This window comes from Urocitellus parryii, chromosome 6 (genome assembly GCF_045843805.1).
Source record: "Urocitellus parryii isolate mUroPar1 chromosome 6, mUroPar1.hap1, whole genome shotgun sequence".
Lineage (NCBI taxonomy): Eukaryota > Metazoa > Chordata > Mammalia > Rodentia > Sciuridae > Urocitellus > Urocitellus parryii.
The window spans coordinates 198,803,602-198,831,349 of NC_135536.1; the positions used below are offsets into that span (position 1 = coordinate 198,803,602).

The 27,748-nt window shown below is 58.1% G+C and overlaps 1 protein-coding gene across 6 annotated transcripts in view; it reads right to left on the minus strand.

Moving 5' to 3' along the window:
* Nucleotides 1-27,748, minus strand: part of Zbtb46 (zinc finger and BTB domain containing 46) — a 74,104-nt gene that overhangs the window by 32,816 nt on the left and 13,540 nt on the right. For 4 of the 6 annotated variants that reach the window (XM_077799924.1, XM_026413489.2, XM_026413488.2 and 1 more), the window contains exons 2-3: nt 20,026-20,995; nt 7,254-7,535 (exon numbers count right to left, since the gene is read on the minus strand). In XM_077799924.1, the coding sequence (XP_077656050.1) occupies nt 7,254-7,535; nt 20,026-20,962 (1,219 nt within the window). In that variant the 5' untranslated portion in view covers nt 20,963-20,995. Of the gene's footprint in view, nt 1-5,960; nt 6,022-6,390; nt 6,869-7,253; nt 7,536-20,025; nt 20,996-27,748 lie in introns of those variants that run through there. The other 2 variants (XM_026413491.2, XM_026413490.2) reach the window with 2 other exon arrangements.

The window sequence follows — 27,748 nt, forward strand, 5'->3', positions numbered from 1 at the left end:
GGTGTCTGCACGGCTTATCTTTTTGCTTTATATTTTCCTGTGTTCTTATCTATATAGTCTGTCATCCATAAGCGGTAAATATTTTTTTAAAGGCTAAAACCAAAAAGAAAGTTGGGTATGGTAGTGCACAACTTTCTTCTATCCCAGCCACTCTGGAGGCTGGGGTAGGAGGATCACGTGAGTCCAGGAGTTCAGAACCACCTCAGCCACACTCAAGGCCCCTATGCACCTCCCCCCAAAAAGGCCAAGGATTGTTTTACCTTTCTTTTTTTTAATATTTATTTTTTAGTTGTAGGTGGACACACACCTTTATTTAATTTTTATGTGGTGCTGGGAATTGAACTCAGTGCCTCAGGCATGAGCCACAACTGCAGCCCCCAAGGACTGTTTTTCCACTTTGATGGGAGCAGTGCAGTATGCCCCCAGGAGGGACTTGCCGTGATGTGTCCATTCATGCCCAACACACTCTGGTCAGAGCTCCTGCCCAGGAAGGCACCCAGTTCTTTCCTGGGTATTCGGGCCTCCTTTGAGGGCCAGCTATGGAGGTGCTGGGCATCATTGAGCCTCCTCTCCCGCCCCTTTCCCATGGTCAGGAGTGGCTCTGTTTCTTGTCACTGCCCCCAGTTGCACTGTGTCTTGGCCACAACCAGCTGGACTGTGCGAGGACTGAACCACCAGTCAGCAACCCAATCTCGTCACCCTGGGCTGTCGTGACCCTGGGCTGAGGGTGCTGCCCCCGGAGACCTGTCCTAGGAGGTGAGCTCTCTGGCTCCCCCTAGGTGCCTGACAAGGCCCTGCACATGCCCCCAACGGTGAGCAGACTTCCTGCCGTCCCCACTCCGGGTGGGCCGCCTGTCCTCAGGGCTGCAGCCCCAGCACTGCGGCTCTTGGAGGGAAAAGTCTCCTCTGGCTGCTGTCAGCATCCTTGTCCTCGAGTCAGCGTGTACCTGTGGCTGCTTCTGTGGCTGGCTGGTTGGCCTCGGTGCTCACAGCTCCTGAGCCCACGCCGTCTTCCTCGGTCCTGGAGCATCCCAGTGGCTCTCTCCACCTCGCCAGCTCCGCGCCGCGCCCGCAGCTTCATGCCCTTTCTTTCTTCCTCTGAGCCCCTGTTTCCCACACATCTGCCTCCAGCCACTGACCCACCTTCTGCATTGCCTGCTCTCAGACTATCTGTGAACTTAAATTCCAGACACTGTATTTTCTCTTTCCATTTTTTTTTGTGGGGGGGTGGGTACCAGGGATTGAACTCAGGAGCACGTGACCACTGAGTCACATCCCCAACCCTATTTTTTTTTCTTTTTTTGGATTTTATTTAGAGACGGGGTCTCACTGAGTTGCTTAGTACCTCACTGTTGCTGAGGCTGCCTTTGAACTGAAGATCTTCCTGCCTCAGCCTCCCAAGCCGTTGGGATTACAGGTGTGTGCCACTGGGCTCTGCCCAGCTCAGACACTGGATTTCCAAATCCAAAATTCCACTCGATTCTTTTTTACAGATCCCCATTCTCTTGGAATTCTCCATCTTTTGCTATTTCTGGCTGATTTCTTGAGCAGGTCAGCTGCAGATCCATCGGCCTTGTCTGACAACCAAGAACCTTCTTGGCTCCCATCGAGGCTTGGTCAGTGGGTGACCTGGCACACACTGGACCCTTCAGTTGGATAATGGGCACTCGAGGCACAGGGAAGAAGTCCTTCTCCAAACACAGTGAAGGCAGATGTTTGCTGTGGACCCTGGCAATGGCTGAGGTCCCGTGAGGGCTCAATGGTTCCATGCAGTCTGAGTTTTACTCCCAGAGAGAGGGTCTCACCCCATGTTCCCTTGTCCCTCCACCCAGCCCACGTGACCCTGGCTTCCTCCTGCTCTGTGCTTCTGGGGAAATGCTGCCTGATGCACCTTCTAGAACATTCCGGCTGGACTTCCTGGAATGTGGCTCTGAGTGTGCTCGGAGGCAGAGGGTCTGTGTGCGCATGTGGGGGTCTCTTGCACGTGGGTTCTGTCCCTTGAGTGCCCCAGTGGTGGGCAGCCTGAGGCACCACCTCCACCTGAGTCCCGAGGGCTCAGCCTGTGGGTCAGCTCCAGCACCCACACAGACCCAGGTGGGCGCCCTCCCACCCCCCCCCAGTCCCGGCCCCCACGTGGGCTTGCTCCCCAGGACTCCAGTGCCTGTGTGTCTGGCTTTGTGTGGGTCAGGCTTCCAGTGATGAGTTCTAGGTGGGCACTTTCCCATCATCCGCCACGGAGGTCAGCCCGGGACCAGCCAGGCAGGCCGAACCTGTGAGCCCCACTTCTCTTCAAAAACACTTTCTTTATGGGGCTGGGGATGTGGCTCAAGTGGTAGCACGCTTGCCTAGCATGCATGAGGCACTGGGTTTGATTCTCAGCACCACATTGAAACAAAATAAAGATATTGTGTTCACCTAAAAAATTATATTAAAAAAAAAACACTTTCTTTAAAACAAGTGTTTTTTTTAATAGCAGCTGACAAATCGGCAAGCTGACAATGTAAAGTGCAGTCTATGGACTGGGGTTGTGGCTCAGGGGCAGAGCGATTGCCTAGCATGTGTGAGGCACTGGGTTTGATTTTCAGCATGGCATACAAAATAAATGAATGAAATAAAGGTCCATCAACAACTAAAAATATATAAAACAAAACAAAAAACAAAAAAACCCAAAATCTAAATTAGTAAGTCCACACCCCAGGTGAGTGGAGTCTTGATCTTTACGACCCACACGCCCTCCTGGTGTACCCATAGGCTCTGGAGTGGGGGACACTCTTCCCCTGTGCGAAGGAGACAGCAATACCAGGAAAATGAATTTGCAGATATGGAGCAGACACTTGACAGTTAGCAGACCTAAAGAGAAAACCAACCTTTTATTACTGAAGTTCTGTTTTCAAGAAGGAATAATGTTGCCCAGTGTGGGGCACACCCCTGTGATCCCAGCTACTTGGAAGGCTGAGGCAGGAGGATTGTAAATTTGAGGCCAGCCTCAGCAACATAGGGAGACCCTGTCTCAAAGTAAAGTTTTTAAGAGGGCTGAGGATACAGCTCAATATAAAACACCCTGGGGTTCGCAGAGCGCGTGCGCGCGCGCGCACACACACACACACACACACACAGCTTCCTACATCCCTTATCATTTTTACCACTCATCACAAAGCCTGTTTTTTCAGGCTCTCTGGAAACCATCTAAATTTTAAGTTGTCTTCAAACACCAACCAAAACCTCTGGGCCTGCGTGTGGGTCCCAAGAGGTACCTCCCTATGGTCAGCTGGTAACCTCCGACACCATTCCCCTCCACCCCAACCAGACACCCCACCTCAGGTGGGGACCACCCATGCCCCCAGCCAAGGTGCCCAGGCGGGACACAAAAATCTCAGTGTGACAGTGAACAGACTCATGGTGGCCCACAAAGTAAGGACACGCTCAGTGCAGATGGCCACCGGAGCCTGAGAGGGACCTGCCCTGGCGGGCCCAGCCTCTGTCCTCAGAGCTGCCATCATGGCACAGAGATGGATCAGCAGGGAGCTGCGGCGGCCTGAAGGCGGTCTGCACCGGCCCCAGGGAAGGCTGTCCACCGGGCTGAGGGGAAGCGCCTTTCCCGGGACACCTGCCCACCCCGCCTGACAGCACTCTGGCTACTCCAGGACCCTCCTGAGCCACCCGCTGTTGGGCAAAGGGGAGCCCCAGCTCTGAATAAGGAGGTGATGTCGACCGCATGCGTGAAGGCAGATGGCGCTTTCTGAAGAGGAAAAGAGGATGGCGCTTTCTGGTGATGCCCATCAGCACTGAGGGGAGCGCAGCACTGAGGGGTGCATGGGCAGAGGCCTGCACAACACCCGGCTGGGCCGGGCCCTCAGGTCCCTCTGGGGAGTCAGGCAGACCTGTTGGACTCCACCTCCACGTGCCCCTGTGCCCCTCCTCTGTCCCCCAACTCCACAAGCCACATGGTCAGGTGGCCTGGAGGCTGGAGGTGTGCCTGCCCCTGCCAGGCTGCCCCTCCCTGACTGGGCTTCACTGTCCCACATATCAAAGCTGCACGTGAGTGGCCACAGGGACCCGCACACCAGGCACCCAGCCCCACTCAGGGCTCAGGGCACTGGAGGCCCGTCCTGCCTGGGAGCCATGGTGCACAGCTGAGCATCTGTCCCGCAGGGACCCTGAGCAGACTCCAGAGGCATTCCCAGTGCCCCAGACCACAGTGCTGGCGCCCCAGTGCGGCCCTCCAGGTGGGGCAAGGCTACCCAGCCTGTGGGAGGAATGCTGGGTACTGGAGGAGGCTCCTCAGGACCCGGGAGAGGACCCCGGGAGCCAGGTCTAGACAGCTCTGCTCAGACCCACGTCCAGGTCAACAGAGATGCCGACCTAGAGCCAGAGGCCCACGAGCTACTGACCGGTGGTGTGAGAAAGGTGGGCAACACTTCTGCAGCTGATACCCCCTCTCACTCACCTGGTCCCCGTCCAGCAGCTACAAAGACAACCTGTCACCGGCCACCTGGAAAGGAAGGCTGTCATTAATTCCTAACAAACAGACGCGTGGGAGAAGAGCCGCTACCAGAGCACCAGCACCCAAAGCCACCCTGCGGGGATGACCTGCGGAGCAGGACGAAGAGCAGCAGGGGACCTGCAGATCCAGGCGGTGGCTCCAGGCCTTCCCCTGTGGCTAGGAACACGAAGGAGCACGTCCTCCCACCAGACCTCTGGGGCCAAGGCAGATGGTCAGGAACGGTGACCCCAGGCAGGGAGGCCCCCGGAGGTGGCCTCGCTCTCGGCCGTGGGAATCCGAGTTCTCAACCTCCTGCATGTGAATCAAATGTTTTTTGGGGGAAGAAATCCTCAGAACAGGGTCACAGAGACAGGTCTCGCAGGGTTGCCTGGCTGGTCCTGACCATGGGACCCCTGACAGGTCCTCCCACCCAGGCGCCCAAGTGACTCAAGAAACACTTTAAATCCAACAGTTCTGCTTCCTGTGTCCCCCGGGAGTGGAGCGGTCATGGTGATAGCTAACGCTGGGTTCACCTCCAAGGACGAGCTGAAAGGGGCCGAGGGAGGAGGAAGGCCATGTCCCAGCTCCTGAGGCACCAGGCTTGGGCCTCAATGGCGCCCCCCCTGGCCTGCTCCTGGCCACGTGGCACGGCCTGGAGGCTCACCTGGGATGGAGGGGCAGGGTCAGCCGCTTGGCTGGGGACGCAGGATCACCAGAGACCAGAGTTCCAGGAGCACCATGCAGGTCCCCAGAGTGCACGGCTGGCCAGGGACAGTGCCAGGGTCTTCGCGCAGGGCGAGCGTGGGTATTTTCCTCAGCTGGGCAAGCCCAGCAACAGGGGTCTCGTGGGTGACTCCTCTGAGCCTGGGGTCAGCCTCCCAGGAGCAGACCAATTTCAACAGAGGGTTTCGTCACAGAAAGTCGCAGCACGGGACCTCGGGCCTCCAAGGCTGATCTGACAGGGGCTTCCAGGCAGATGCCGCGGCTCCTCCACAGGGCAGGACGCCCCACAGGGCAAGGGCCCAGCACCATCCAGACTCGAGCTCGGGCCCCGGACGCCTTGTTTAAACAGCTGAAGGAAGCGTTCTCTAAGCCAAAACGGAGGTTCTGCCTCTGCCCTCCAGATGCTCCTGCCCACAGCCCAGTTCCAGTGCCACAGCCATGAGCCCCCAGGAGCCTGGCGGCCTACTCCAGGCAGGACCATGTCACATGCAGCTCTGTGGGTGTCACTGGCCGAAGCTCCCGGTGCTCCAGAGGACGCCTGTGCTCTCGTGTCACCATGGGAAGGGACGACGCCAACCCTCCTATGCCCGGCGGCTGGTGTTCACGTGAGATCCAAGCTACCACGTTCCTGCGCCTCTCCAGGCCCACGGAGGCAACGCGCTGGCCGAGGACCCGAGAGCGGCCACTTGGCGCAGCTAATGGCTCCTTTTCAGGGAACAATGACTGTAAACAGGTAGGCCATTAAGTCAGGCTGCTCGCATGCAGAAGTCCTCAAACCAGGCCGACACCCCCGCCTGCTGCCCGTCTGGTCAGTCCTATGAAACAAGGACACTAACTCAGCTTCTCTAGAACGCTCCAGGACCACCCAGACAGGACCGCTGGCGGTCTACGCTTTGCACACAGCCCACTCACTGCATGTTCTCCTCACTGACCAGTCCACACTCGGTCCACTGCGCACTCCGTCTGCCTGCTCGGTGCTCGTGGACGTCGTTCTGTGGCAGATCCCAGCACCTATGTAAATGGCTCCATCTCCATTTCTCAGCAGCGTGTCCAAGACCAGAGCCCAGTGCCCACGCACTGCCCCGCCCCACCCTCCAGCCCCCGACAGGTGCACGGGAATAAAGAGGACACGGGCGTTCCTTCCAGGCAGCATTTATTAGCCATAGCGATACACAGCCCTTACACCAACACAAACTCTCAGGATATTTCAGTCCTCGTGAAAACAAAATTGTAAAAATACTGTCTTTAAAAACAGTAAAAATAAAACAAACGACCAGCACCCTCCTTTATTTCATTCAGGGACTCGGCACGAGGTGAGGACGCGGCTCCACACACGCCCGCCCGCCCCGCACAGCACCTGCCGCCTGGGCGCAGCACCTGCCGCCTGGGGTGTGCCCCCACCCCGTAGGGGACAGGCCCTTGTCCACTCCACCCCTGGCAGAGCCTCCTGGCTCTGCACTGCCTGGGGCCGCGTGCGCTGCCAGTCTTGGGGCTGGTGCTGCAGGCTGTGTTAGCTGCTCAGGTAACACCTCCCGCCCACCAGGGACAGGCCTCTGCAAGGTGCGGCCGTACCTCCTGCCACGCGTGGTCTCACCTCCCACCACAGCGCTGAGGGTGGACACAGCACCCAGCTTCTTCCCACACTCACTGCCACGGCATCATCTAACAAGAACGAGCACGCGGGTGGCCTGCTGTCCTCGTCGGCAGCCGCAGCTCGGCTGCACACCTCCCCCACTGGGCCCAGGGCCCAGCAGAGGGCGCCTGGGGCGCCACAGAAACCCGAGCCTTCCAGGCCTGCAGCGTGAACAGCAAACACCTCCCTGGCTCTCCTGCTGCCTGACCACACAAGGGCCCCAGGGGACCCCAAGGCCAGTTCAGGCTTTGTGCAGCCTCCCAAGATGCCTAGAGGGACGGCAGCAGCCATGGCCCTCAGCCACTGGGTGATGGGCAGCCCCACCCTTGTCCTCCATGCTCTCTGGGTCTGACCCTCGTGGTGGGATGATGGACGCGGAAGCAAGCACAGCAACAGGCCAGGGGCTGGACTTACGAGACAGCGAGTGGGCACCCTTAGGCAGGTACTCGAACAGCAGGGAGCCGTCGTCCCCCAGCACGTCGGCCTTCAGAGACAGCAGGCTGCTCTGACTCATGAGTGCCGCCCGCAGACCGGCCACCGCACTGGCCTGGTGCAGCACCTCGTCCTTCTCAGGAGTCAGGGGTGGGCCCAGGCAGCTGGCCTCTCCCAGGAGGCCCTCATCCACGTGGGTGTACAGCTCGGCCCTCTCCCCTCGGCTGTCGGAGCTGCTGGCCTCAGTGACAGTCAGGTCTGCACCTGTGGGTGGGAGGAGGACACGTCAGAGGACACGGCAATCTTCAAGACTCTCCTAGTGGACAACGCGGCCAGTCTAGGGGAGGGCCACAACCTGCTGCTGACCATGGCCTGTGAGATGTGGACCCAGTCCCCATGACCAGGACACCTGCCAGGGCTCCGCAGTGGCCTAGTGCTCCATCCCGCCCCATCCTGCCACCCCGACGTCACAGCCCAGGCCTCAGGCCGCAGCCCTGCTCAGAGCCCCACCCTGGATGAGGACTCAGACCCAGGCAGAATGCCCGGAGCTACAGGACTCCACCTCAAAGAAGAGGAGATATCAGCACCAGCATCCAGCCTGGATATCGGAGCTGCAGCCACAACACTCAGGAGAAATCCAGTGAGCTTGGGCTTGGCGAGGGTTCTGAGGTCCACACCTGTGTGCACGGCCCCTGCCCTGCCCTTCAGAGGCACAAGCAGCAAAAACATACACTAGATTTCATCAAAATCAAAACCTCCTATGGCCCATGTCTGCTCTCAAGAAAGTGAGAAGACAACCAACCCATCAAATGGGGAGAAAATATTTCCAAGCCATGTTCTGATAAGAAATCCTACCCAGACTGCACAAAGGACTCGCGATTCAAAAGACAAACACCAGGGCACGAGGTCTGACCAGACACGTATCCAAAGACATCAAATGCCCCACCACAGCCAGGTACAGCGTCATGCCCTGAGGTGTGGACCCCAAAACCCAGAACACGAGGAGTGCCGGCGAGGGCGTGGGCCAAAAGCCCTGTGCAGCCGGTAAGAATGCAGACGACCCACAGTGGCTACTCCGGCATCCCAGGGACTAGGCGGGGCAGGAGGACGGCCAGCACGAGGCCAGCTCTGGCAGCTCATCCAGACCCGTCTCAAAATGAATTATTAAAAGGGCTGGGGTGTGGCTCAGTGATAGAGCACCTAGGTTCAGTCCCCAGTACCGACAGGGAGGGAGGGAGGGAGGCCGCAGCGGGGCAAGTGTCCCTAATGGCCATGTTAAAACCTAACAAACTGGGGCCGGGCTGCGGCTTGTGGCAGAGCGCCACCTGCATGCCTGTCGTCCTGGGTCCCTCCCGTCCCAGCGCAGACATATATGACCAAAGAACCAGCCGACGAATGGGCCCGGGATGACGGCTTGGAGCCTGCACTAGGCACTGTCCCACGTCCAGTGAAATCTTCCAGCAGCTCCGCCTGCTGCCCACCTTGCCAGGCCACTCTGCACACGAGTCCCCACAGCACCACAGGTGCCTCCCAGATGAGGGCCAAGGGCAGCAGAGGTGGCCCACCCCAGGGCCCTGAGAACCGCTGACTCAGAAACGCACCGTGTACTGGTAACGTGGGTGCTGCCACCACACGTGTGCCCGCATGTGGGCACACGGGTCACATACACACACGCATGTGCACGCTCCTGTACACGCGCTCACACAGGCCCTGCTGAGCCCAGCCCGTGATCAGCACCTCTGATCGTGGCTCTGGCCCAGAGGGCCTCCCCTCTGTCTTGCCAGAGCAGGCACAGTGCACGCTGTGCCTTTCCAGCCACGGTGACTCCCAGGGCGGGCACAGTGCACGCCGTGCCTTTCCAGCCACGGTGACTCCCAGGGCGGGCACAGTGCGCGCCGTGCCTTTCCAGCCACGGTGACTCCCAGGGCGGGCACAGTGCGCGCTGTGCCTTTCCAGCCACGGTGACTCCCAGGGCGGGCACAGTGCACGCTGTGCCTTTCCAGCCACGGTGACTCCCAGGTGCCTGGATCTGCCTGGATCGTGGCAACAGCCTCAGTGAATGTTTTTCGAATGAATAAAGAAAAGGGAGGGAGGGAGGAAAGCAGTAAGGAGCACATCTTCCACCTCACCACAGGGTCCAGAAGCACAGCACCTCGGTGGCCCCCCGCGGCCAGAGTCTGGAGCTGCGCCTGGTGCCTCCGGGGTCCCAGCAAGGGCGCTGTCCTTTCAGGCCCCTGCCAGGGCCGCACGCCCTTCCTAGTGTCTGGGACCCCGGGGGAGCGCTGGCCTCTGATGTCCCTGGCTCTCTGGGGTGCTCCTGAGCCTCTCCCCCACTTCACCCTAGGGCCCTTCCTGCTGGGCCCCACCGTGCCGGGCAGGCCTGCCCAGGCCCTGACCCTCCTCAGCCATGGGTCCCTGCTTCTGCTGGATTCGCTCCCCACTGCTGTCCGTTCTGGGGCGTGCCTGCTTCACGAGGGTCTTCCTCCCCAGGGGTACAAGGGAGGGTTGGGGAGAGACCCCAGGGCTGAGCCAGGCTGGCCACAGAGGGCTGCAGCTGCAGATGAGGGGCGGGGGCTTCCAACAGAGTGCAGATGGTGTGGGTATCGGAGGGGAGACCCGCCCCAGGGGCCGCAGAGGCTGCCCTCAGCTCCTTCCCAGACAGCCATGGGCCCAGCAGTGTCACCCGCACAGCAGCCAGATGGGACCACATCAACTGTCCACAGCTGGGCAGGGTCCGTGTCACCTCCCACTGGAGAGCAGCAAACACGCTGAGACCTGTGCCCGAGTGTTGGAGGCCACCTGTGGGTGACACTGCCACCTCAGCACAGCGTCTCATCTGGAGGTGACAGCTCTCTCTGTCTTCTGCTGTCACAGTTTTGATGTGAGCGTCCCGAAGCTCCCGTGCAAGCAAGTACCAGAAGGTTAGAGGAGAAACTGGTTGTGAGGGCCTTGACTCAGTCAGTGAAGGAATCCCGACAGGGATTCACTAGTGCGATTGAGGGGGAGGGTGCGGCTGGAGGAGGGGGCCTGGCGGCACGGCTCGGTGTCTGGGAGTGGAGCCTCTCTCTCTTCCTGGTCACCACGTGGGCTGCTCCCTCTGCCACTCTTCCACCTCCAGCCCCGAGGAACGGAGCCGGCATCATGGACTGAGACCTCGGAAACCGTGAGGCCTCAAGTCAACTTTCCCTCCTCTCCAGCTGTTCTGGTGGGGTCCTTTAGTCACAGGTGTGTGGGGGGAACCTGACTAAAACACCCGCTGAAGCCTAGCACAGAGGTCCCTACACACCTGTGGCCCAGGGACTGGGAGGCTGAGGCAGGAGGAGCCGAGTTCCAGACCAGCCCGGGCAACTTAGTGAGGGCCTAACCATCTCAAAATAAAGAAAGAGAAAAGGACTGGAGGTGTGGCTCAGTGGCACGGCCACCCTGTGCTCCATCCTCAGCACCCACAATGAATACATAAATGACCCCTAGCTGGAAAGAGATCACCACCACAGTCAGAGCTTTGAAAAGATAAAACTGGCTCATTTGGGTCAGTTCAAATAAGTAGATTAGGAGCAGGAAACACCATGCAGAGTTGCATGGAGGCCCTGGGCAGGAGGAGATCCACATCAGGGGCAGCCTAAGGGAGGGCGCATGAGGTGCAGGGCAGCTGCAGGAGTCCCCTCCAGACTTCTCCAAATCCACTGTGGTCTGAGGATGCCCCATCCGAGTCGGGGCCCATCCACAGGCTCCCTGGCCTGGCTGGGTCTGAGGAGTGGAACCCACGGCAGACACCCGCCTCCAGCCACACGGAGCCCAGACGGCCACACGGAGCCTCAGGAGCAGCCAAACACTGGCTTTCCCACCACCACCGAGCACCAGGTTCAGGAAACACAACTGCAGAAAAACGCTAGAGATGCGCTGTGCGTGAAGTCACCTCCACCTTGTGAGTTTTTTAAAGTTGTTCTTTATTTCTGAAGGTCCAGATTAAATTTGTTTCCTCACTTTTATAATCATATCAGGGTGTTTTCACATCATGTAAGAACTTCTCTCTTTTCCTATGTGCATCTGTTCCTGGGTATTTAGAGGGTACTGGTCTGGGAGCCCCAGGATAGAAAGCCCATGACACTCAAGTCCCTGGCAGAGTGGCACCGTGTCTGCACAGGGCCAGGGCTTCCCTCCCATGGCCGTCTGATGACTTGTGATCCCTAACACAGCGGAAATGCTGTGTCAACAGGTGGGACACTGTACTGTTCAGGGGACAGTGACCAGAAGAAGTCAGTGCATGTTCGGTACAGATTTGATTTCCTGATTTTGATATTTTGAATCCATGTTTGGAACTGCAGTTGGGAAATCTGGAGACACAGAAGTGGCCGTGCACGCACTCAGCACCTCAGCTAGGAACTCCAACAGGGAAGAGCCAAGGCTTCTGGTGAGTGGCATCAGGACAACTGCACAATCGCATCAAAAGCCAACCTCAAGCCAAGCTCATGCCACATACAGAAAGCGACTCAAGTCACAGGAGCCCGCGTTGCACTTGAGTCTGTAAAACTTCTAGGAAAAAGCAAACTCAGGAGAAGCTGGTGACTTGGGCAGAGGTCCTAGGACCAAAGGAGAAGGAGCCAAAAAGAAAAGGGTCCACCCCACTGCCGCTCTTAAAGTACCGCTGGATGAGACGCGAGCCAACGGCACAGGAAGCGTTGGCCCCTGATGTCGGCTCTGCATGCAGAACCGCAGGATCAGCGAAAATGAATGGACGGAGACGAGTGGACACTTCCCACGACAGGCAGAGGGCCACCAAGCCCAGGACAAGCCCTCAGCACCTCACAGCCCGAGGAGGATCAGCAGACAGCAGGAAGGAGCTCTGTGAACAGCCAAGAAGCTGTGAAAGGGCCCCACGGCGCCCTGCTGCGCAGAGCTGAAGAGTCTCCCGGCTGGACACTGGGGGAGGCGGAACCTTCGGGGACGTTGGGACCTGGTTCCTGGTCTCTCTGTGCTTCCTGGCCACCAGGAAGGGAGCAGCCCCCATACCACTCACACCCACAACCGATGCACTGTGCCGCCACAGGCCCAAAACAAGGGGCCAAGTGAACCGCAACCCAGAACAAACCTTCTCCCTTAGAAGTCCTTTATCTGGGGCTGGGGATGTGGCTCAAGCGGTGGCGCGCTCGCCTGGCACGCATGCAGCCCGGGTTCGATCCTCAGCACCACATGCAGACAGGGGTGTTGTGTCCGCCGAAAACTAAAAAATAAATATTAAAAAAAGAATTCTCTCTCTCTCTCTCTCTCTCAAAAAAGAAAAAAAAAAGTCCTTTATCTCAGGTACTTTGTCACAGTGACAGAAAACTGACTGACACACTCAGCCACCAAGGAAATGGAAACCCTGAAGAGACCCACGCTTCTTCCCCCGAGGAGACGAAATCCAAAGGTGCCAATGGAGCCCGTGGAGCTGCGCGCTGCTGGTGGGCATGCGACAAGCAACGGCAGGAGGCTGCTGGCTGCTTCTCAGGAGGAGCACACCCTGGCCAGGGGCTAACAACCCCACTCCTCCGTGTTCACTGATGACAAGCAGGCTCCCTGCAGCGTCCTCCACCTCAGCCAAAACCAGGATGGAGGCCCCCACAGGCGACCACGAGCCAGCAGCACCACAGCTAGGCCACAGAGCTGGGCGGCCGGGATCCTGTGCCTCCTTGACACACAGACAGCGACCAGCCTTGGAGACAGGGGGCTACTGACACGGAGACCAGGCTGCAGGGTGCGAGGGCCACTAGGGGTCCTGCCCACAGTGTGGCTGGATGGCAGCCGGACACACAGAGCTCAACACAGAGAGTGAGAAGAGGCAGAGCTGGAGACCCCACCTGGCCTGTAGCCTGGCCGGCGAGAGAGGAGGCCAGTGCCGGCCAGGCACAGCATCGTGGGGCCTGCACCGAGGCCCGCGGGGCTCCTCTGCACCCGCACCTCAACGTGGAAGAGAAACACAAAGCCAGACCCAAGGGAAAGCCCTGGGACACTCCTCTCGGTGGCTCCAGGCTGGTCAGGACACTGCTCAGAGCCCGAGGACCGAGGGAACCTGGGGTCACCCACCCTCTGCTGGTCTGCACACTTTTGTCAGAACCCATCAAACTACAGGGGTGGTGCAGGCCTGGGCTCCCGCAGCCCAGGCGGCTGAGGTGGGCAAGTCTCAGGTTCGTGGCCAGTCTGGGCAATTTAGGGAGACCCTGGCTCAAAATAAAAGCAATAAAAAGGGCTGAGATGTGGCTCTGTGGTAGAGAGCCCCTGGGTTCAATGCCTAGCACCAAAGACAGAAAGGAAAAGCCAAGACACTTCTGATGTTAGTCACCCTGAGACTGAAGAAGGAAAGGCAGGGTGTTTAGACAGCAGCTGGGGCACCCAGCCGGAGGCAGCCACACTCACTGGCACACACAGGGACCTGTCCCAAAGGCGAAGTCCACCCCAGACACACCGGCCACCATCCCACAGGCTTCCAGGCAGGACCGCTCCCCCTCAGTGGGGTTGGGCTTCCTCGACATGAATTTGAGACTGGCACATTCCTGTGCATGAAATCCACCAACAAATGCAACTGGACTCTGACAGAGATGAACCTGAAGTGCATGCTGCCCACCTTTCGGAAAGCCCTGGAAATGAGGTGGACTGGGGTACGTGGGTGATGTTCAATAAAGAAAAACAGCAAGACAGAGTGCACCCAGGAGCCCAGAAGCAGGTGAGCTCTGCTCCTTTTCCTCAAGTCCCCAGTACAATATTCGGGGTGAAGACAAAAAGTCTTCAGCTGGTACACATGGGTCTGCAATTGGCCATGTCACATCTCAAAGAGTGAGAGACCATCTCCCCACGAAGCACCCCTGCTGCTGAACACACTGTGTGCTAAGCATTCATATCCAAGTCCCCGGAGCCTGCGACACCACCACCTGACGTGCACAAGACCCCGCAGGTAAGAAGAATCAGGAGGAGGTGGGGAGGAGGAGTGAGGCAGAGGAGGAGTGAGGATGGGAGCCAGGCAGGAGGGCTGTGGCCATGGCCAAGCTGGGGGGCCTGGCTGGGCTGCTCCCTGGAGCCTGTGAAGGTGGCCTTGGGCTCCCGAGACCTGCAGGTGGCAGAGTTGTGCTGGGTGAAGCCACTAGGCCTGCCACAACTGCCTCACACCTGCAGGCCGCCTGCTGCCCCCCAAAACATGCATGGTACAGCTGGGGTCCTGAGGTGCCAGGCTCACACCCTGTGCTGGGTGCTCCAGGAAGGAGCAGGCTCAGCGGGAGAGGGCAAGCCTGGGACTAGGAGGACAGCTGGCCTCTGGCTGGAAAATCCAAACTCAACCAAGTGCCCCTGTCAGGACAAAGGCCACACAAGGACAGGGTCTTGTGGGCATGAGCACCTGTGGGGTGCTGGGCACGTGGGTGGTTTGGACTTCTCTGACACAATCTGGCACATTTGTTTCCAAGACTTTTTTTTAAATTTTACAGGCTGAAGATTAAACTCAGGGCCTCACACATGCTAAGCACGCAGTCTACCACCAAACCACACCCAGTCCTCAGACTTCTTTTTTTTTTTTTTAATTTTAACATATATTTAAGTACGCATACTTGGGTTGGGATTGTGGCTTAGTAGTAGAGCACTCGCCTAGCACATGTGAGGCTCTGAGTTCCATCCTCAGCACCACATAAAAGTAAATAAAATAAAGGTATTGTGTCCAACTACAACTAAAAAATAAATACTTAAAAAAAAACATGGGGGTGCGGTTGTGGCTCAGAGGTAGAGCGCTTGCCTCCCATGCATGAGATACTGGGTTCGATCCTTAGCACCACATAAAAATAAAATAAAGATATTGTGTTGACCTAAAACTAAAAAATAAATATTAAAAAAAAAGTCTGCATGCTTACTCTGAGGGGCCTCAAAGACATTTCTGAGTGACATGCATCTCTGTCCGCCTGTGTGCAAACAGTACTTGCTAGGGTGCCCAACACTGGCTGCACATATCCGCTGTGCACCCCACAAACAGTTTTTTTTTTTTTGGTACTAGGGATTGAACCCAGGGTGCTTACCCACTGAGTCACTTCCCCAGCCCTATTTTATATTTTACTTAGAGACGGGGTCTCACTGAGTTGCTCAGCACCTTGCTTTTACTGAGGCTGGCCTTGAACTTGTGCTCTTCTCACCCTCACATTTTCCAAGAAAGCAGTGACAAGAGTTCTCAGATGTGCTGGGAGTGACCCACACCCCATGACCCCACCTACTCGGGGGGCAGAGGCAGGAGGACTGCAATTCAAGACCAGCCTGGGCAACCAGTGAGACCCTGTCCTAAAATAAAAAGCCAAAGGGGCTGGGGAGGTGGCTCAGTGGTGGAGCGCTCGCCTAGCATGCAGGAGGCCCTGGGTTCAGTCCCCAGTATCACAAAAGCCACTACCACAAAGTGCTGCTCAGCAGAGGGCGACTTTCCTAACCCTGTGCCTCCCACTGTCCGCAGGCCAGAGCCAGGCGGTGTCCTAGAGCAGGCCAGCCTGGCCCCTCCTCAGCCCAGGCTGATCTGCCTCTGCCTGGGGACCAGGCATCCTCCCAGCTCTGCCAGGTGCCCTGCTGAGCAGACAGGCCACTAGTAAGCTGAGCTGATGCCCACAAGACCCCTCAGGACTCACCCTTGTATGGATCATGTTTCCTAGAAAGGCCAGTGGCAAAGACAGGCCCTTGCATGTGAGCTCAGCCTGAAGGAGCAGGTAGGCAGCAGAAGTCCCTGTGGCTCAGTCAGAACAGCCAGAGTGGAGGTCCTGAGGCCCAGCTCAGCACACCCACCCCAGATGAGAGGCCAGAGTCCACTGGACCCTCAGCTCAGTTGGCACAAGCAGCGACCTGCCTGCTCCCATGTGAAGCAGATGCCCCCTGAACCCCACGAGCATCTGGCTCCTGCTTTCACCTTCCTGTCCCTCTGCTCGGCACCATTAGTGCATCCTCACCTAGATGGCAGAAGTGGAGCCGGCTCAGCCTGACCGGGCCCTGCAGCCTGCACCTGGCTCAGTGAGCCCTTCCTGTCTACAGCTGCTTCGCGAAGCCTGCACCCAATGCAACAAACCCACAGGCCCACAGCTTCCGGAAGCCGGTCAGTCTGCACCTGTGTGATCTGGTCAGGTTCTGATGCCCCTGGCTTCCCTCAATTCATCTCCAGCAGGAGCGCCAAGAGGCTGAAGAGAGCTTGGAAGGGAAACTAAGGAGGCTGGGACTGGCTGAGGCCAAGAGGAGCCAGGTCTGGGAGCTGGCGCTGCCCACTCCCCACCCCAAGCAGGACTGGAGGCTGCCATGACAAGGGTGACACCGGAGCCTCCTGGGACCCACCCACCAACTGGGTGTTCTGTGGTCCCAGTGTGGTCATGAAAGTCCCGATGCAGCGAGTTCCCACGTTACTGAACATCACTGAAGTTCAGCACAGACGTGTGTTCTACAAAACCACAACGGTGCTCTAGCTAGAATAAAGCCAAAGGCTCAATCCCAGCAGCTCCCACAGCTGAGGCAGGAGGATCACGAGTTCAAAGCCAGCCTCAGCAACTTAGCGAGGCCCTGTCTCTAAACAAAATACAAAAAAGGACTGGGGATTTGGCTCAGTGGGTAAGCACCCCAGGTTCAATCCCTAGTACCAAAAAACCAATCAAACAAACAAAAACACACAAAACCTCAAGGCTTTATTTATTTTTTTCAGTACTGGGGATCGAACCTAAGGGCACTTTGCCACTGAGCTACATCGTAGCCTTTTATTTTATTTTGACACAGGGTCTTGCTCAGTTGCCCAAGCTGTCCTGAAACTTGGGAGCCTCCTACCTCCGTCCCTCAGGCTCCTGGGGTGACAGGTGTGTGCCACGGCTCTCAGCTTACAGGACCTCACTCTTGCAGAACCCTGGACGGGGCCCTGGGCTGCTCCTCGGCCATTCCTGAATCAGCAGCTTCCTCTCCGCCGGCCACCACTGAGGTCGCTGTCCTCTGCAGACGGGGCAGTGAGGCAGAGCCCCAGGAAGCTGACACCAGCAGTGCAGGCCTGACCAGAGCCCTGACTGGGCCAGGGCTGCATGGCAGCTCTGTCCTGCCCAGTGCTGTCCCAGACGCTCTCACAGGGGGACAGTGGAATACTCTGTCTTCAGAGCGAACACATGGGACCTTGTACTTGGAGAACTGCTCCTAATGGCCAACAGGTCCTGGGGCACCATGAGCCAAGGGGACACAGAGCAGAAAGGGTGAGTGAGCTGGCAGGAGGGCTGGGCGTCCACGATCGGCCGATGCCCAGATGACCTGCAGTAACCACCCAACACGTTTCCTTAGGAAAGAGCCTTTCTCCTTCCTCCAGGTGGAGGGAGAGGGGAGAATCCTCCCAGGATACAATAAACCTTCAGTGAAAATGAGCTGACCTCCCTAAGGGACGACGACTCACACCTCTGGATCCCAGGCGGGGGGCCAGAGCAGAGGACAGAAGCTCAGGAGCCACTGGCCACCAGGTCCCACGCCCAGCCCAGGCCCACATCCCACGCCCACGCTTCAGCACTGGGAATCTGCTGGCAGGAGCGGTTCACGGTTGCCTTGGAAACCTAAGGGTTGAAGACGCAAAGGAAAGTCCACAGCCGCAGTCACTTGTTGGAATCTGGAAACACCTGCTCCCCAACTGTGGAGACGTCCAGCCAGCAGGGTGAGGGGCGTGCTGCTTCCTAACCCGCTGACAGCTCTGTGACACAAAGGCCCCCAGAACTGTCACCTGCAGGTGACTCACCACCCACGGGGGCCTGGGTGCGTCTGTGCATGTCAGACCATGCCCATGGAGGCTAGTCACTGTCCAGGGGCTTTGTCAGAGCTGTAGACGATTGTAAAACAAAGCTAGGAGCAGAAGTGAGTCATTGACGTGTCTGCTCTTGTGGGTACCTCCCCACAGGCACAGCAGGGACACGAGTGACTCTCACCTGATCCTCTTCAGCTCAGCACCAGTGGTGGAGGGCCTTCTCAGGACATTTGTCCATGTCAGGTAACCCTTGCACTGTCACACTGGGGGGACAGGTGACACTGGCATCTTGGGTGGAAGCCAGGGACTTGCTCTACATCCACTGTGCTCAGGACATCCCCACAGAAAAGGGAAACCCTGAATTAAATCGACTTCAGCTGAACGTGGTGAGCTGGGCCCTGCCTCGGAGGCTCAGTGTGAAGGCTGGGAACAGAGTGCGTAGTGAACAACAGCATTCCACAGCTGGTGGATTCTGGCAGGGCCCACGGCAGGTCCTGTGTGGTGGACAGAATTCTGTTGGGGATGATGAAAAAGTGCTACGGAGCTGGGGGGAGGGGACTCAGGGCACAGCATCGGCCCAGCAGGCACCTGGGCTCCACCCGGCACCCAGTGAAGTAAGTTCTGGATGTAGAGCAATGACATGGCACAACAGTGTGACCTGCCAGTGAACTGTGCACTTAAAAGTGGTTATGGTGTCCCTGGGCACACTGGCGCCAGCCTGTAATCTCAGCAGCTCCAGAGGCTGAGGCAGGAGGATTGTGAGTTCAAAGCCAGCCTCAGCAACTTAGCAAGGCCCTAAGCAACTCAGCAAGACCCTGTCTCTAAATAAAAGATAAAAAGGCTGGGGGTGTGGCACAGTGGTTAAACGCCCCTGAGTTCAATCCTCAATGCCAAAAAAGAACAAGTGGTCACCCGATAAGGTTCATGCCGTGTACGTTTTACTGCACTGAGCCGGCCAGTGTGGAGACCTGGCCTCAGGAACCCTCCACAGCACTCCCAGCTCCGAGGCTTCCGTTAAGGAGAGGAGGAGCTTAGGGCCCAGTGTCCACCCACCCAGCCAGCCCTCCCGCCCACCCACAAGCTCGCCTGGCACCGGCTGCACCTTTGCAGGCTTTGGGCCCTATGGTGTCTGCCCCATGAACCCCTCTGTCCACTCACATGTACCCAGGTGCATGCTAACCATCCTGGCAGCCTCCCTGAGTAGGCACTGGCCACCTCTGCTCTGATCAGTGCCCTCCTGGCCTGGGCCTGGGAGGAAGGACAGTTGGAGCCCCACCTGCCGCTCAGAGGACATGCAGCACAGGCAGAGGCTATTGCGGGGTGCTCCGCACCAGGAGCAGCCCCAGCACGAACACGGAGCTCACTGTCTTCCATTCTGGGAGATGGACAGCACATGGCCGTGCAGGCTGAAGCCCAGCTCCCATGAGTGGCTGCAGGGCCCTGGAAAGCAGGGCAGAGGGCCTGTGCGGGTCACGGGGCCCCAGGATCCAGCAGCCCCTATTAGCCTGGCTGGGAACCACACTTAGCAAATACGGATCCTGCATCCTGCGGCAGGCCCAGGGCCACAGCACTGCTGCAGCAGCTGAGGGGACAGCCTGGGTCCACAGGCACTCTGGTGACAGGCGAGTGACCCCTTGAATGACCCCTTCAGTCACCATATACAAGAGGAAGCAGCTGGACCCACACCCCACACGGGGCTGAAGAGCTTCCCTAGGACCCTCCCCACTGATCCACCTACAGACCCCTCAGCTGGTCCCCTGGCCTTGGAGGAGCCCCGCCCCAGGTGGCCACTGGTGGAGTACGATGGGAATGGATGGGCAGGGGCTCCCAGACACCAGTCGCCCCAGCCTGAGCCCCGTCACTTATGTTCCCGTGGGAACCCCGACTCCCTATAAGAGGGGGAGACCGCAGAAAGCCCCCAGCATGCACCAATGACCACGCCACTCCACCCACGGCCACGAGGCCACGGGCGCCGGGCACTGGGTGTGGACCTGACGTGGCAAAGGAAACGCTTACTTGAGTCCCGGCTGCCGAAGGGCCACCCGGGCGTGGGGAGGAAGGCGGGCGAGGGGGAGCCGGCCCCACTGCCCTCCTCCACCTGCTGCGTGATGTGCCGCACCGTCTCTTTGTTCTTCCGGTTCTTCCTGCGGCCCGTGGGCTGCCAGCCGTCGCCGGCTCCCGGCTCTGAGGCAGAGCTCGGCATCGTGCTGTCCTTGGCAGAAGGCAGCTCGCGCCCTCCATAGTGAGGAGGCGATATCTGTTCCTCCTTGATGCGCAGAGGCCCGTAGCCCACGTCTCCAGGCCACAGGGACTGTGAGGACACGTCGTCCGGGCCCTCGGCCTTGGGCTCCTGGTCCTCCTTCCCATAGGTGCTGCCCCCCTCGTGACAGCTGGCAATGGCTGAGTCTCCAGAGGAGTTGGCGGGGCTTGTGCGCCGCGCCAGCCACGGGGAGATGCTCCTGCCAGCCATCACGGCAGAGATCAGCGCCTCTGTGCTGCTGCCGGCCGGGGCGCCGATCTCAAACTCGGCAAGCTCGTCGGCAGCGTCCGACTTGATGCTGATGTCCAGGGCAGCCTTGATGAAGTCATGGCAGGCCTGCACAATGTCCGTCATCTGCAGGAAGCTGGCGGCAGACATCACCTCGATGACATTCCTGCTGGTGAGGGCCAGGTGGGCTGAGTACATGAAGTCAATGATGGCCTTGAAGCCCTGGGCAGTGACGATGTCCAGGTGGGTGACGGTGGCTTGGTCAGACGTCTTCTGCACCTGACAGTAGAGCGTCTTGAAGTAGCGGCTGCTGCCCAGCAGCACGTTCTTGTGGGCCTTGAAGACCTTGCCTTCCACCACGACGCACACGTCGCACAGGACGCCGTGCTGCCTCTGCTCGTTGAGCTCGCGAAGCAGCTGCCGGTAGTGGGACGTGATTTCCATATCTTCCTTCCGGTTGTTCATTGGGAAGTCTTGGTGTTGCCTCTTCTACAGACTCTGTGGGTAAGACACAAGAGTTACCCATGCAGCCCAGGCGGACAGGGACTGTGGCCGGCCACGGTACAGGCCAGCAGCCAGCACAGTGGCCACAAAACCCCGCATACAGAGGGGATGAGCATGCCAGCGAGGCTATCCACACACCTGGAGCACAGGTGTGCAGGAGGCATCCACCCTCACCACGAAGGGCAGCAGGCAGCAAGTGGGCGCTGACCCTACCCAGCAGGACATCTAAGGCCCATTTCCAGGCTCATAATGGACACCGGTGCTGAAAAGAATCCCCACACAGGAACCAACATGCCCCAGAATTAATAGGGTCACCCTTCAGTAAGTAGATGGGCCAACTTTCCTGCTAAACTGAAAATCTAGGCTGAATGACCCCAACTGTGGGCTGCCATGGGGGCACACTTGTAACCCCAGCGACTCAGGAGGCCGAAGCCAGTGGCTCCATGTGCTCAGGCTAACTGACGTGGAGGGATGGACCACAGCTCCGCAAGCCACGCCACTGACACCAGAAACGTCAGTGCCTCGCTTCAAACCCAGGAGTCCCAGCTGCATTATTTGATTTCCTGCAAGAATAACATCCCCTCTCCTTTTTTATTCTTTTGTCTAGTACTGAGGATTGAACTCAGAGTGCTCTACCAATGAGCCAAACACCCATCCCACTTTATGTTTATTTCGAGAATCTTCCTGCATTGGCCTCCCAAGACTCCAAGATGACGAGCATGGCCACGGTGCCTGAAGACTGCTTAGCAGGGACTTTTTGCAGAGTTGCGTGCTCGGAATATTGATGCAGATGTAGGATGGGGCGCTCTTTCCCTTGGGCCTAAGCAGCTCCCCCAGGAAGGTGATTTGTTCTCACCTCCATGCAGGTCTGTCCCACCCAAACTGCAATTCACACTCCGAGCCCAGACCAGGGGACAAGGAGCTATAGCCTCAGGCGCCCCCTGCTGGCCAGGCCTCAAGGCCGACTCCTCCCTGGGTCTGGTCACCGCGCACATTCAGGAAAAAGTCCATTCTTCTTAGAGTCATTGTTTTGTGTTCCTTTGCTTTGGAGTTGTGTTTGGTCCTGGGGATTGAACCAAGGGCGTTTTATCATTAAGCCACATCCCAAGCCTTTTTAATTTTATTTTGAGACAGGGTCTTACTAAATTACTGAGGCTGACCTTGAATTTGCAATCCTCCTGTCTCACTCTCCCTGGAGTCCCTGGGATTACAGGGCTACCACACCCAGTGATGAGAGAGAGAGAGAGAGAGAGAGAGAGAGAGAGAGAGAATTTTTTAATATTCATTTTTCAGTGGACACAACATCTCTATTTTATTTTCATGTGGTGCTGAGGATTGAACCCAGCGCCCGGCGCATGCCAGGCGAGCGCACTCCCGCTAAACCACATCCCCAGCCTCATTATTTTTTTAAACTTATTTTTTAGTTGTAGGTGGGCAACTTAGCCAGACCCTGAGGAGGAGGAGGAGGAGGAGGAGGAGGAAGAGGAAGGAGGAAGAAGAAGAAGAAGAAGAAGGAAGAAGGAAGGAAGAAGGAAGAAAAAGAAAGGAGGAGGAGGAGGGGGAGGAGGGGGGAGGAGGGGGGAGAGGGGGGGGGGAATGCAGGGTTCCTCTCAGCTGACTGTGCGGCAGCCCGGGATGTGTCCTCCTGGTCTGCAGGGTCAGCAGACCCCAGCAGGCTGTCCGCAGGAGGAAAAGCAGGGAGGCTATGCCCCGTTCACCCAGCAGCTCCCCAGCACGGCCTGGCAGCTGGGCAGGGCTCAGTTCTCAAGGCACTTCCTGGGTGCTCACAGCCTGTGCTGTTCTGGAAAGCTCAAGACGGAGATGCGTGTGCATTGCCACGTGACGGCATAAGGTACGATTCACAGGCACCACATGGTCTCCGCTCATGGCTGCATGCAGCATCCTCAGGGGTAGGGATGGGGGTACAAGGCCCTGGGTTCAGATTGTTTTAAATGACGTACTCCAATAGGTGAGACGGGGAGCCAGCCCAATCCCGGGGCTCAGCCTAACCTTCACTCCAGCAGGGCCCACAGCCTGACACCACCCCTACAGGCAGACTCCAGCTGAGGCCAGTGAGCCGCCGGGGCCCAGGCAGCATGAAGGTGCTGTGGAGGACAGGGAGAGGCAGGGGCCGCACCTGTGCTGCAGGGCACAGGTGGTCTCACAGCACCCCACGGAGCCTCGGCTCTGACATCTGTGGCCTCCAGGCCTGACTGCAGCCTCAGACTCCCCACCAACCAAGAATGTGAGGTAGAAGTGACCCTGGGCATTCCTGAGCATGTTTGGACTGACTCCATGATGGAGAAAGGCGGGCACCCAGGCAGCCCACCAAGTCCGAGTGCTGAGGGCCAGCCTGGCCTTTCAGTGTAGAGAAGCCCAATCCACATGGCTGAGCCAGCAAAGCTGGCGGCTCCCAGCGTGAGCGCGAGGGCTGCCTCCAGCCCTGAGCCTGGGCTGCTCAGGAAGTGGCGGCAGGACAGCAGGAAGCAGAGAGCACCAGCTGGCCAGCACTCAATGACCGGGACATCCAAGGATGAGGAGCCACAGGACAGGAGTGAGGCTCAAGCCGCAGCCCATGCCACAAGAGGTGCACTGGCCAGCAAGGGTGCTACTGGCCTCAACGGCTAGGGACCCTAAAGGAGGCCATTACTATGAGGGGAACCTGCCCACACAGGCAGCCACTGCCCAGGACCCTCACATCCTGACTCGGGCTCTGCCCGGTGGGCAAGTGGCCCAGGTCCAGGCCCTCAGGTGAAGAAGACAGAAAAGGATCAGCCCAGGGCACTGGCCCAGAAAATCCTCCTCAGGGTTAGCCAGTGACCAGGCTCAGGCCCTGTGCCTGGTGTGTCCACTGGGAGCAGGGCTCCAGAATGTCCAGCCTTGTTGCTTCAGCTGCTGGGAAGTTGACCCAGGAAAAGGGAAGAGACCAGCTCTTACTGCCTGGGCTCCGAGGTGCTCCTGGCCTTGAACCTGGCTCCTAAAGCTGACTTTCACCCTCGGGTCACAGAGTTTGAAGGGCAGCTCAGCCCTATCAGAGGCAGCATGGAAACCCCTCCAGACACCGGCCCTGCCTCCTCCAGGAAGCCCTCCTGGGTGCCCCAGCCACTCTGTCCTTAAACCAGCAGCACACCTGCTGTCCAGTGCTGCTGAGCTGCCCTGCCCCACTACTGAAGCTGGGGCCTCTCAGCCCAGGGACCACACCTCAATACCAGACAGGTCCCATGTACACAATCAGGTCAAAAAACTACCATGCCTTCATCACATTAAACCTGCAATACCAAAACTGTACATTTTTAACCCAAGAATATCTCAAAACATCCTTTTTAAAGTGCTGATAAAAATAAATCAAGATGGCAAGGTCCTTGGTCCTAGGTCGAGGGCTGGAGGTGAACGGCATGAGGCAGTGGAAGACGGCGCAGCAAAGGGAAGCTTACAGCGTGCCCCGGGCCCCACCAGGTGGAGCAGGACCCTCCCTCATGCTGGGCTGGAGCAGGGTGGAGGGTGCAGGGCCTGCACTGTGGCTCCAAAAAGGAATCTAGGCCTCTCCCAACTGAGTGGGGTGAGACAGGCAGGGTCCATATGCAAAGGGGGAATGTGGGCACAGATGCACAGAAAGGCTGCATGAAGACAGCCACAGAGGCTGGGCTAGAGGAAGGGCCACAGTTGAGGGGCCTGGCCTGCAGCCCTCAGGAGGGCTGCCCCTCGACACTTCGGCCTCAGAGCTGGCTGCCAGAACCCATCAAGAAGAAACTCCCGCTGGAAGAGCCTGTCTGGTCCTGTGGCAACGCACCCCAGGAGGCCAGGCATAAGCAGCAGTGACTCTGTAAACACTACCCTTTTCTGCAGGGCCACACCTGTGATTCCAGCTACTGCAAAGGCTGAGGCAGGAGGACCCAAGTCCCAGGCCAGCCTCGGCAACACAGTGAGGCCCTGTCTCAAAATACACAATACCAAGGACGGGGGTTCAGCTCAGTGGTAGAGCACCCCTGAACTCCATCTCCAGCATCATACACACCCACAAGAAAGGGAGAAAGTTAGGAAAAAAGACAACTCCACAGCTCAGGAGGAGGGCAGAGCACCCACCGATGGCACTCCTCAGGGGGGTGAGCAGTGGGGGCACCAGGGTGACCTGGTGGGCAGCACAGCCCCCCAGCAGGCCTCGAGCACAGGCCACTCCCTCAGCAACTTCACCCACTGCTTGGCCTCAAGGCCCAGATGGGGTATGGGGTGCCACCAGGGACACCTGGGGACACAGAGAGCAACTGAGGGCATCTGGGGGCACCTGGGGCTGAGGGCACATGGCACAGCCTCAGTCAAGGGGTGCCGAGCAAGCCCCTTGTGCTGTCTATTCTTTTTGTTATATATACTTAGTGGTAGTTGGACACAATACCTTTATTTTATTTATTTGTTTTTATGTGGTGCTGAGGATCAAATCCAGCGTCTCGCACGTGCTAGGTGAGCGCTGTGCCACTGAGACACAACCCCAGCCCCATGGCCTCTCTATTCTTTTAAGGTCAACATGAATCCTGGCCCTGGCAGCTGGGCTCAACCTTGTGTGCAGGGATGAGTGCTGGGGACTGACCCCTGGGGCACTCTACCACTAAGCTACATCCTAGCCCTTTTACTTTATGTTGAACTTTGCTACACTGCCCAGGCTGGTCTGGAACTTGCAATCCTCCTTCCTCAGCCTTGCTGAGGGGCTGGGATGACACATGTATGCCCCTGTGTCCAGCTTTGGTTTAACTTAATGTTACGACTTTAAAGGGCTCTGGACAGGACCTAAAGAGACCAAGTGCAATGTCCTAGACTCTGAGAGCACCACAACATCTGAATTTATGAAGGTAGCAAAGAGCAACATCAGATCCTAAGTACCCAAAGCTGGTGGTGTACCCAGACCCATGCCTGGTCCTGCTGCACAGCCTGCAGCAGGAACAAGGCTCCCAATGTAGTCCATCTCTGACCCACCAGCTCTACTCCTGGGCTCCACCCCCAGGGAACAACCCAAAAGGTCAATTCATCCCAGGCATGCTATGTACAACAGTGAGGATAAGAAAGCCCCAAGTCTCAACAAGCAGAAAACAGAAAACCAAGCACAGGAGCCCTGAGCTCGCCACCTGGTGGCTCAGAGGTTGACAGGCAAGAGAAGAGGAGGGCCCACCAAAAGACTCAGGAGAACTGCTCCAAGCCCTTGCCACACAGGCCAGTGGCGGTCTTCCAGTGGGACATCCCACCAGAAAGTCAGATCCAGCAGCTAGGAGGAAAACTGCACCCATCCACACTCCTGTCAGGAGCAGAGGCTGGGAACCCAATAGAGTCCAGGTGCTTGCCCTCCGACACCTTCTGACCTGAAGACCAAGCCACCTCGCAGGTGTCAGGACCCCAGTAAAGGAGGGCCAACAGGAATTCAGGCTCTCCAGGGCTGGGGACAGCTCTGACAGTGGGTGCCTCACCTAGAACTGGGAACTACCATGGGGGGGTCTGACCTAGAACTGGGAACTGCCATGGGGGGGTGTGACCTAGAACTGGGAACTGCCATGGGGGGGTCTGACCTAGAACTGGGAACTGCCATGGGGGGGTCTGACCTAGAACTGGGAACTGCCATGGGGGGGTCTCAGCTAGAACTGGGAACTGCCATGGGGGGGTCTGACCTAGAACTGGGAACTGCCATGGGGGGGTCTGACCTAGAACTGGGAACTGCCATGGGGGGGTGTGACCTAGACCTGGGAACTGCCATGGGGGGGTCTGACCTAGAACTGGGAACTGCCATGGGGGGTGTGACCTAGACCTGGGAACTGCCATGGGGGGGTCTGACCTAGAACTGGGAACTGCCAGGGGGGGTCTGACCTAGAACTGGGAACTGCCATGGGGGGTCTGACCTAGAACTGGGAACTGCCATGGGGGGGTCTGACCTAGACCTGGGAACTGCCATGGGGGGGTGTGACCTAGAACTGGGAACTGCCGGGGGTGTGACCTAGAACTGGGAACTGCCATGGGGGGTCTCACCTAGAACTGGGAACTGCCATGGGGGGGTCTCACCTAGAACTGGGAACTACCATGGGGGGTCTCAGCTAGAACTGGGAACTACCATGGGGGGTCTGACCTAGAATTGGGAACTGCCATGGGGGGGGGTCTGACCTAGAACTGGGAACTACCATGGGGGGGTCTCACCTAGAACTGGGAACTGCCATGTGGGGGTCTCACCTAGAACTGGGAACTGCCATGGGGGGGTCTGACCTAGAACTGGGAACTGCCATGGGGGGTCTCACCTAGAACTGGGAACTACCATGGGGGGTCTCACCTAGAACTGGGAACTACCATGGGGGGGTCTCACCTAGAACTGGGAACTGCCATGGGAGGGTCTGACCTAGAACTGGGAACTGCCATGGGGGGGTCTCACCTAGAACTGGGAACTGCCATGGGGGGGTCTGACCTAGAACTGGGAACTGCCATGGAGGGGTCTCACCTAGAACTGGGAACTGCCATGGGGGGTTCTCAGCTAGAACTGGGAACTGCCATGGGGGGGGTCTCACCTAGAACTGGGAACTGCCATGGGGGGGTCTCACCTAGAACTGGGAACTGCCATGGGGGGGTCTCAGCTAGAACTGGGAACTGCCATGGGGAGGTCTGACCTAGAACTGGGAACTGCCATGGGGGGGTCTCACCTAGAACTGGGAACTGCCATGGGGGGGTCTCACCTAGAACTGGGAACTGCCATGGGGAGGTCTGACCTAGAACTGGGAACTGCCA